The 10365-nt window shown below is 56.0% G+C and overlaps 1 protein-coding gene and 1 long non-coding RNA gene across 2 annotated transcripts; one reads left to right on the top strand and one right to left on the bottom strand.

Annotated features, from left to right (window-relative positions):
- Window positions 1-2529: 2529 nt before the first annotated feature.
- Window positions 2530-5101, bottom strand: KLF2 (KLF transcription factor 2). The gene is made up of 3 exons (XM_047698887.1): window positions 4913-5101; window positions 3824-4655; window positions 2530-3221 (listed from the first exon to the last, which is right to left on the bottom strand). Exons 1-3 carry the CDS (start codon window positions 4985-4987, stop codon window positions 3046-3048), a joined length of 1083 nt encoding a protein of 360 aa, XP_047554843.1. The 5' UTR covers window positions 4988-5101; the 3' UTR covers window positions 2530-3045.
- Window positions 5102-6009: 908 nt separating this feature from the next.
- On the top strand, window positions 6010-9761 carry LOC125091352 (uncharacterized). The gene is made up of 3 exons (XR_007124667.1): window positions 6010-6775; window positions 7707-7780; window positions 9172-9761. It is a non-coding gene; the product is annotated as an uncharacterized LOC125091352 (long non-coding RNA).
- Window positions 9762-10365: the final 604 nt, after the last annotated feature.

Raw genomic sequence — 10365 nt, forward strand, 5'->3', positions numbered from 1 at the left:
TCCCCCCCCAGACCTTCATCCCTTCCAACCCCTTTACCCACCCCCCGGAGGACAAACTGAAACATGACCCCCCAAAATACACACATATATATATATATATATATTAATATATATATTACTAGGTGCTTGTTTGCATAAGCAATTTCTGGCATGTCTAGTGGAATATTATGCAACCATTTTAAATGGTATTAAAAACATATGGAGGGAAAAATGGTTTTCACCTTGCTTGGAAAAAAAAAAGGAGGGGTGGGGGAATCCAGTGATCACCACAGCCATGGGAAAGCGATTCAACCGCTCACCAGAAATCCCTCCCTCTAATAACCTCTGATTGGAATTGGGCTGTAGAATGCAGGGTAAGTTGTTTTTCCGTCTGATATTTATCATTCTGACAAATGGATACCAGGACTTTTTATGGAAAGGGAAAATGTCCAGGTTTGGTGTGTTCTTCCAGTGATCTGAGGTGGGGCCGGGCGGTGAGATTTTATTCATACTTCTCTCTGGGTGACATCTGCCATCAAAGCTTGCTCCTGGGACAGGGCCACCTCCTTGGGTAGAGAAGCATTGGCTCCTGTTCTTTTAGGAACCAGAGGACCAGTTCCTCTGCCTGTGGCACCGCTGATATCTGGGGCTCAACCTCTGAATGCTGGGGCGAGGTGGGGTGGGGGGAGGAGGTGCCGCCAGGTTCATCATGAGCAGCTTAGCAGAGCCCTCCACCCACCGGATGCCAGCAGCACCCCACCCTCCGTTTGTGGCAACTGAAAATGTCTCCAGTCCAGGTCACCCCTGGCTGAGGACCACGCATCCAGAAGACACCTGATGAAGGTTGGCATTTGGGTTTTCAGAAAGGGACGATGAGGGCTCTTTGGGTGGCTGAAGCACACAGCCGGTGGGGGCATGGCACTGTGTTCTAGCAGCTGGGGGCGCTCGGGAACAGAAACTCAACAGCTTCTGTCCCCTGACAACTGGCCTTTCATCGGACTCAACTTCCCCTGCAGGGGGAACCTGCAAGGTGTTGTTTGAGCAAAGCCAGAAAAAGGGCTTTACCTGCGAGTTGAAATGCAACTGGGCAAAGCCAGAAAAAGGGCTTTACTTGCGAGTTGAAATGCAACTGGAAAGACTGAAGACCCCGCAAAAGGTTATTTTAAATCTTTTGTGAGTCTTTGTGCTGCCCTTCCCCCGCCCCCTCCCAGTGCTTCCGGAACCAGCTCTGAGAGAAGAGCATGTCCATGGGGTTGGCGGGCCCCCGGCTCTGCTCGGCTCCGGAACAGTTTTGGCAAGAGCCACAGAGAGTGGTTTCGGGAGGCTCACACACTCACACACCCCTCATCACCGGCGGCCCTGGGCCCTGGCTATTTACTCGAGGAGGATGAATCAGATTGTCATCTTCCATTTCTGCTTTTTGTGGATTACCAAATGCTCTCAGCTGTTTCCAGGACTGCCTTGGGTTGGGGGTGGTGGGGAGGGGAGAGGAGGGAGGAAGGATGGAGGGAGGGAGGAAATCCCAGCCTCTGTCGCAATGGGGCAAGAGTGTTTTAAAATAGGCGCTGCTTACAAGCTATTTTCACTTTCTGGAAACAACTTGTGCAATTGTTGGTAGTCATGGTTACCCACCCAGGGCCCCGAAAAGGGGGAAGATGAGGGGGAACCTGCCAGGGAGAGTCACCTCGTTGCGTGACAGGGACACCTGGGGTGCAGGGCAGGGGTCTCCTCGTTTCGGAGGTGGATTTCTGCAGTGGCCACCTCCCACCACCAAGGCAGGAGCTCTGATGTGATTCCCCACACCAGGGCACCTGCAGGGGAGGGTCTCACATTCCTCCAGCGCAAGCAGCACATGGGTTACTGCAGAAAGCCCCTGATCCCTTCTACCGGGGTCCACGGACCCTTGGGAGACAGACAGACCCGGCTAGCTTCCCAGTGCCACCACTCTCCATAGCTACCTCTCTGACCTGTTTCCTCATCTGGAAAAGAGCCATACATAGCCCTCAAATAAAATTTCATGTTTTCTAACAGGATGGGGAACTCATCCCTTAAAAAATCCTGCTCAAAAGCAAGACTAGTAAAAGGCAAAAGCAGTTCAGAAACTCATTATTTTGCCCCTTTCAAAAAAAAAGAAAGAAAGAAAAGAAAGAAAGAAGAAAAAAGGTGTGTGTGTGAGGAGTGGGTGGAAGCCTGCACACTCCAGAACTTTGGCTAAAACCTCAGAAGCTTCCAGAAAGAGGTAGGCTTTTTTTTTTTTTTTTTTCTTTTTCAGCCCAGAGGAGGCCACGTCAGTGGGACCAGCACTTTCCCCAGCTCAGGGGAAAAAGAGGCAATTTATGGCTCAGGGAACAACCTTAAAATAACTCTCCCTCAGTCTTAAAATGTAGTGTTTAAATTTATAGAAAAAGCCACAGGTTCCTGGCAGCTGGGTGCTGGCTGGGGCAGGCCACACTTCACCCCACCTCTGCCAGGCTGCCCTCCTCCATCAAAGCTGCCCCCTCCCCTCCACACCCGCCCTACACCCCAGCTTCCAAGCAGTCAGACCAGGGCTGTGATTTTTCAAAAGATGCAAAACTTTTTTTTAATAAAAAAAAAAAAAAAACCAACGAAAGTCTTATAAAAATGAACCAGGGAGCCAAAATGCCCACCTGTCTTCCTATTTTACAGTAATACAATATCTGTCACAGTCACTATGTACAATATTATAAAAAATGTCGAAGACAGTACAAATTAAGGCTGTATTTCTCACAAGGCATCAAGCCTCGATCCTCTAGTGTAGACCCAGTGGGGGGGTGGGGAAGACGACACTTAATTATTGCACCATTTTGAAAACAAAACTCGTCAAGGAGGATCGTGGTCTTCTCCCACCGGGTCTTCAGTCTCTGATGGGGGCCGGGCCGTCGTCGTCGTCGTGGGGCTGGGGGAGCCTCCTCAATGGCCACGCCGTGCCCAGCCCGGTCCTCTGGGCCCAATAAATACCAGTCACAGTTTGGAGGGGGCCGCGCCCGGCTCGTGGGACCCGCCACGGCCGCGTGCGGGTGGGGGGGTGGGGGGTGGGCGTCCAGGCTACATGTGCCGCTTCATGTGCAGCGCCAGGTGGTCGGAGCGCGAGAAGGCACGGTCGCACAGGTGGCACTGGAAGGGTCGGTGGCCTGTGTGCTTGCGGTAGTGGCGCGTCAGTTCGTCGGAGCGCGCGAACTTCCAGCCGCAGCCGTCCCAGTTGCAGTGGTAGGGCTTCTCGCCTGCAGGGAGGGGGCGAGAGCGGGCCTCAGTTTGCTTCCCACGTACCCGCCTGTGGCCCGGGTACGCACACGCTCCCTGCGACAGTGACTACTGGGGCGCACGAAGCCTATCCCTAACCAGCGCCCAAAGCTGTGGGGGGACCTATGTTTTGGACCTCTAGGGATCCCAGGCACACGACCCTAGCTCTCGAACCCCCTGATTCTCGTCCTCCAGGGCGCCCAAAGTGCACACTCTCCACTCCTCAGCGCTTCCAGCCACGCCCCCGGGGGAGTCCTAAACTTGCATCCTCTCTCCCGCGTTCTGAGACCCAGCGCCCCCCTAGGTTTCCTAGGCGCGCGCACCCTCTGCCCAAAGCCCTGAGCCACGCTCCCAGGAGGGTCCAAAGCGTGCGTCCCTTCCCCAACATTCTGATACAGGGTCCCCCGAAGGTTCCTAAGTGCGTACTCCCTCCCCAACCGCTAGAGCCACGCCCCCAGTGGAGTCCTAAGCGTGCGACCCCCTCCCAATCTTCTTGGCCACGCCCTCGAGGGGGGGTTCCTAAGCGTTCGCCCCCCCGTCGCGAGCCCCCCGCCACCGCCCCCAGCCGGCGTTCGCCGCCCACCTGTGTGCGTGCGCAAGTGTGCCTTGAGGTGTGAGCTCTTGGTGTAGGTCTTGCCACAGCCCGCGTAGCTGCAGGTGTGCGTGGCGGTGCGCTTGCGCGGCCAGGAGCGGCGGCCGCGCTTGGGCTTGGCTTCGAGCAGCTCCAGCGGGGACGCGGGAGGCGTGAGGAGACCTCGGGCGGCGGGCGGAGCCAGGCCCAGAGCTGCGGCGGCGGCGGCGGCGGCCGCGTCGTCGAAGAGACCGAAGGCGGCGGGCGCGGGCGGCGCGTAGTGCAGGCCGGGCCCGGGCGCTCCGAAGCCGGGGCCGCCGAAGGGCGGCGGGAAGGGGCCGCGCGGACCGGACGCAGGCAGGCGCGCGGGACCGTCGGGGCTGAGCGGCGGCGTGTCGGGCGGTGGCGGGGGACGGCCCCCGGGGCCTCTCATGCACGCAGCGGCGGGACCCGGGGCGCCCTCGCGCTTGAGGCCCCGCGGCCCGCGGGCCAGGCCGGGCGCGCAGCCGTAGCCTCCGCCGCCGTCCGTCTCGGGGGGCTCGGCCTTCACCAGGCGGCCGGGTGGCGCCAGCAGGAAGCGGCCGTGCAGCGCGGGTCCCGGCGGCACGTCCAGCTCGGGCCGCAGCAGCTCGGACACCAGGCCGCCCGCAGGGGCGCTGTAAGGCGGCGGTGCGCTGGGCTCGGGATAGTAGAACGCAGGCGGCGGGGGCGGTGGGGGTGGCGGCGGCGGCTCAGGGGCTGCCTCAGCGCCAAGGCCGTCCAGCCCCATGGACAGGATGAAATCCAGCACGCTGTTGAGGTCGTCGTCGGTGCCGCCTGCCTCGGGCTCTGCGCGCGGCCAGCGCTGCGGGTGACAGAGCGATAGGGTGCGGGCGTGAGTGCGGGGCAGGTCTCGGCGATCGCCGCCCGCCGCCTGCGTTCTATCACCCTGAACCCACAGTTCCCCGGGGCTTTTTTACACTGAGCCCGTTTTACAACACTGAGCCCGCAGTCCCCGCCGCCTGCGTTCTACTACCCCGCAGCCCACATTTTTACTACCCTGAGCCAGCTGCCCCCGCCGCCCGCGGTCCTGGCCGCCCCCGATGCCCCTGCCGCCCTCACCTCCTGCAGGCCACGCTCGCGGCACGGACTGGCGAAAGTGGAGAAGGACGGCAGGATGGGCTCGCTCAGCGCCATGGCTGGCACCTGGGGCCGACGCGGGTTCGGGACACCGGTGAGTGGCTGCCCGGAGTCGGGCTGGTCGGGGCGCGGGCGGGCGGGCGGGCGGGGACGCTCTGCGGCCCGCGGCCGGGCCCGCCCAAGCCTTATAGGCGCGGCGCGCGCGGGGGCCGGGCCAAAGCGGCGGCGGCGGAAACGCGTCCCGGATGGGGACGAGCTCCGGGCGCAGCCTAAATTTAGCCGCGGTATATAAGCCGGCGGGCGGCGGCGGCCGTGGTCACTGCGGCCGCCAGGGCTCTGCGCAGCCTGGCCGGCCCCCTGCGCACGGCCAGGCCGCGCCCCCCTCCTGGGCCCGCCCCCGCCTGTCTCCCCGGCGACGCGTCAACACGCGCTCCACAACAGCAGCGTGACGCCCAGGGATCCCCGGGGCGCCCCGTGGGCTCCCGCCTGCTCGAGGACCTGGAGCGGAGGCGGCATCCGGGGACCCGGGACTCTGAGTGGAGCACTGGGTCCCCCGGCCTCCGGGGATCCCTGATGTATGGGGAGAATGGTCCCCAACGCCTCAGAGGGGTTCCCAGAATCCCTGGTGATGGGCGAGATTGACCCATAGTTTCAAACGGGGTTTCTAGAATCCTAAATGGATGGGTGGGGTTCCCGGGACCCCTGATGCAGGGGGGATTGGGGTCCCCAGGATTCATAATGGGTGGGGAAACTCGGCCTCTCATTTTCCGGGGGCCCGCTAAGCCTGACCCACTGTTATGCCCATCCTATGTAAAAAACCGTGTGTGATGACCTTAACAAATGTTAAGTCCTTGAGACCAGGGCTCTCTTAAGGAAGCCCTCCAGAGAAACTGAGGCCCAAGGGGCTCTGGGAGAGGCTTGCCGTCCTTTACTGACTTGCATAAGTGTAGAAGCTGAAGACAAGGGTGACAGTCTCTCCTCCAACACAGACCCAGCACTGGGCGGGAGCAGGGGGTGGCGGCAGGGGACAGGGATTCAGGAAGCTCCTGACCAGGACACCTTCTCTGGGGCCAGGAAGGCTTTGCCACGGACAGCAGCTGGACTACCACAGCCCAGGACCACAGCATGGGGGTGGCCTTGGCAACACACAGGCATCAAGGGGCCCCTCTGGGGTCCACAATGCTGGACCCTCCCAGCTGGAAGGCACCTCAGAGGCGCATCACCTCACCATGAATCATCCAACTGTGGGTTCAGCAAACGCACTGATGAGCCCCATTCGTCAGGCCCCAGGGATCCGGGGGTGCTGGAGGGGGCAGGGATCCTCCCTACAGCTTCCCTGGGCTTTGGGAAACTTCAGCTGGAATTGCGGCTGCCACCGCAACGACGGAGAGTCAGCCTCAGCCACAGACTGCTGGCTGTGTGACCTTGGGCAAGTGGTTTTTGCCTCTCTGGGCTTGCTTCTTAATCCGTAAAACACAGATGATAATGGTAGCTTATCCCACAGTGGTTCTGTGTGTGTGCATGTGTGCGTGTGTGTGTGTGTGTGTGTGTGTAAGTGCTGGTGACATCCTGTGAGCCCTCTATAGTTTTTGGTTAAATGAGCCATACTTTTCTCACTGCTTTCACCTGAGCCTCTGTTTCCGCATAGGATAATGAGGCAAAGATGAAGGGAATCGAATTTGGTCCCCAAGGCATATGATTCTCTGGTCCTCCTCTCCGCCTCAGATGGCTCCTGCGGCTCCTTCCAGTGCATCCTTCCTCCTTTCTTGGATTCCTTGCAGGTCCCGGAAGGGACCAAGCTCGTGCTCCCTGCCAGGCCTTTGTACTTGCCGTGTCCTCTACCAAGTGATTCTTTCCCTCACTTCCCACTTGCTTGGCTCTGACTCATCTTCCCTTGCCACCCCCTTAACTAGTGAACTTAAATTTTTAGGGTGCTGTTAGGTTTACAGAAAACATGAGTAGGAAGTATACAGAGTCCCCATGTCCCCCCACACATGCCGTTTCTCCTGGCAGTATGTGATACATTTGTTAATACTTGATGAGCCAGTATTGATGCATTGTTACTAACTGAAGTCCGCAGTTGACACCAGAGTCCCCACTCTTGACGTTGCACCTTGTATGGGTTTTGACAAATGCACATCATGTATCCACTTTTACACTATCATATGGAGTAGTTTTGCTGCCCTAAAAGCCCCCGGTCCCTACCTCTCCTTCTCTCCCTCCTCCCTAACCCCTGGTTTTTTGTCTTTTTCCAGAATCTCTCCAGTTGTTGCTCATACGTAGTTAGTTTCTTTCAGCTGGCATCTTTCACTTAGCAATGGGCATTTTAAGAGTCACCCATGTCTTTTGATGGCTTGAGTACTCATTTCTTTTTTGTTGCTGAACAATATCCCATGGTATGGATGGATGGACCACCGTTCACCTGTTCTCCTGTTGAAGGACATCTTGGTTGCTTCCAGTTTTGGGCAATATAGTTGCGAGGTCGGATATACACTGAATATGGCTTCATGGACACATTTTCAGATTAATTGGATATATCTAGGGACACAATTGGTGGATCACAGGCTAGCAGTGTGTTTCACTTTGTAAAAAGACCACCAAGCTGTCCTCCAGAGTCGTACTACCATTTGTGTGCCCACCAGTGGTGAATGAACGAGAGTTCCCATTGCTCCACATCCTCGCCAGCATTTTGTGTTGTTGTTTTTTTTTTGTTTGTTTGTTTTTAGCCATTCTAATAGGTGTGTGGTGGTATTTCATTGATGTTTTTAATTAGCAGTCTCCAGATGACGTCTGATGTGGAGCCCCTTTTCATTCGCTCATTTGCGAGCTGTATATCTTTGTCATTGAGAGGTCAGTTCAGACCTTTGGCCCAGATTTTAACTGGGTTGTTTGTTTTCTTATGGACTTTTAAGCATTATTTGTATATGTTGGACACCCATCCTTTATCAGACAGGTGATTCGCAAAGATTTTCTCCTAGTCTGCGGCTTGGGTTTTGAATCTCTAACAGTGCCTTTTGGAGAGCAGAAGTTTTTTATTTCCAGGGAGGCCAGTGTATCATATTTTCCTTTTAGGATTGTGCTTGGGTCTTTTATGTATAAAATCGCCAAGGCCACAGTCGTCCTGATTTGCCCCTATGTTTATCATCTAGAAGGTTTATAGTTTTTGCATTTTATACTTCACTGAATGATCCATCTTGAGTTAAAAACAAATTTCTTTCTTTCTTTTTTTTTTTTTTTTTTTTTTGCCTGTAGATCCCCAGTGGTCCCAGGACCATTTGTCGGAAAGGCCAGGGAGCTTGTCTGTGCATTTCAGCCTGGCCCTGTCTTCCAGGCTCCACTGACCTAACACCAGGCCTCCCTGTGCTGCATAGTTCCCTTCTCTGACCCCGCTTTTTAGGACTTGTTCTGCAGCACTTTTCACTGTTGGTCATTCTTTTATCCATGGGTTCCTTTTTTTTTTTTTTCTTTCCTGTCACGCTCACAAGCAGTGCGTGACCTGGGGGGAAGGCAGGAGCCAGGAGCCTGGCCCAGCGCGTGATAGACAGTCAGCATCCAGCAGGTGGGTGAGCAAGGAAACGAACGGATTTCTTTCCCGCAGCTCCTCGGAGGAACTTCTGTAGGGGGCTCGCCGCTCCTGCAGGACTCTCCACAGTTTCTTCTCCGTCACCCAGCTTTCTGGGACCTTCCTTGTCACCATAGCCAATGGGTCGAACATGTCCCAACACATATGCCCACCTCCTAACCCCAGGTGCCTGTGACTGGGACCTGATTTGGAAAGAGGGTCTTTGCAGGTATAATTAAGGGTCTTGAGGTGAGATCATCCTGAGTTAGGATGGGCCCCGAATCCAATGATCAGTGTCCTTAGAAGAGAACGGACACAGAGTCACAAGCACAGAGAAGATGTCTAGGGGAAGATGGGGGGAGCAGAAATCACAGTAATGTGGCCCCAAGCCAAGGCACCCCTGGAAGTCCCTCCTGGGACTGATTCTGCCTCAGAGCTTCATCAGAAGGATGAACCCACCCTGTCGACACCCTAATTTCAGACTTCTGGCCCCCAGAACTGTGAGAGAATACATGTCTGTTGTTAAACCACCCAGTTTGTGCCTTTTTTTTTTTTTTTTGTGGCGGCCCCAGGAAGCTCATACATCATGGTAACCATCTGTTCTCTCCCTGGCTTCCTCTCCAGACAGGGAGCCCCCCAAAGGCAGGGGCCTCCCTCGATTCATCTCTGTGTCTCCCAGGCCCAGCTGTGGACCTGGTGTTGAAACAAACATGACGTGGGGGTGCCGGCCACCCACTGAGGACCTCCCAGGGCAGTGTGAGACACTTTGGCACGGCACCTGGTGAACAGAGCCAGTCCCCTGGAACCACCAGCGATTGGGAAGAACGTGGACTTCAGTTGCCACTTTACCTGTGTGACCTTGGACATGTCATTGGACCTCTCCGAGCCCTCAGTGTCATTGGGACACAGGAGATGGCACGTGTCAAGAGCATCGGCTGCCTGATTATGAACATGAGTGAGCGAGCCAGATGGGGGATCCCAGGCTGAGGGAGGGACCTGGTACTTGGGAGGAGGGCTCAGAGCATGGCCCCTCTCACCCTGCTCTCTAGGCCACACATTTCTATGGGAATGGGTCCTGGTGGCATCTCAGGTGACAATGCCTTGGGAGAAAAAGTCAGATCCCCAGGGCGGCCTCTTCCTAGCTCAGGGACATACCCTCTGCTGAACTTCACGGCCTCTGAGCAGCCTGTGCCATCACTTGCTAAGTGGGGAAGAATGAGGTATGTCTACAGAAGTTACATGATCAGGGGCGCCTGGGTGGCTCAGTGGGTTAAAACCTCTACCTTTGGCTCGGGTCATGATCCCAGGGTCCTGGGTTCAAGCCCCACATTGGGCTCTCTGCTCGATGGGGAGCCTACTACCCCCTTTCCCTCTCTGCCTGCCTCTCTGCCTACTTGTGATCTCTGTCAAATAAATAAATAAAATCTTAAAAAAAAAAAAAAAGAAGTTACGTGATCAGTGAGTGGCCCCGTAATGCTGAAAGACAAGCAAATGAGCACCCTTCTCCCCAAGTGTCACTGGTAAGTTCCAAAAGGGTAGGGTCTGGCTCTGTGTCTCTGCCTTGCTGTCTCCTTCACAGTGGGGAACTTTGTGCCTCTTGATGGTGACGCCTTCACTCTCAAGTTGTTCCAAGGCCTCCCATCCTTTCCTAACAAGTCAGCATTAATTGTCAAAGATGGGGGTGGGGTGGGAAGATCATTTCCCTCCAATCCACTGATACTGTTTTGAGCACTGTGCTGGCATGGATTCTGAGATTGTTTCCAGGCTCAGTGCTCGGACGCAGTGCTGTGATTGATTGGTGATGTCTGTCTGTGATTGACTGGTGATGTCTGTTACTGTGAGAGGCTTGGAGGAATGGTGCATATGCTACTTT

The sequence above is a fragment of the Lutra lutra genome, chromosome 1 (assembly GCF_902655055.1).
Source record: "Lutra lutra chromosome 1, mLutLut1.2, whole genome shotgun sequence".
In the NCBI taxonomy this organism is placed as follows: Eukaryota; Metazoa; Chordata; class Mammalia; order Carnivora; family Mustelidae; genus Lutra; species Lutra lutra.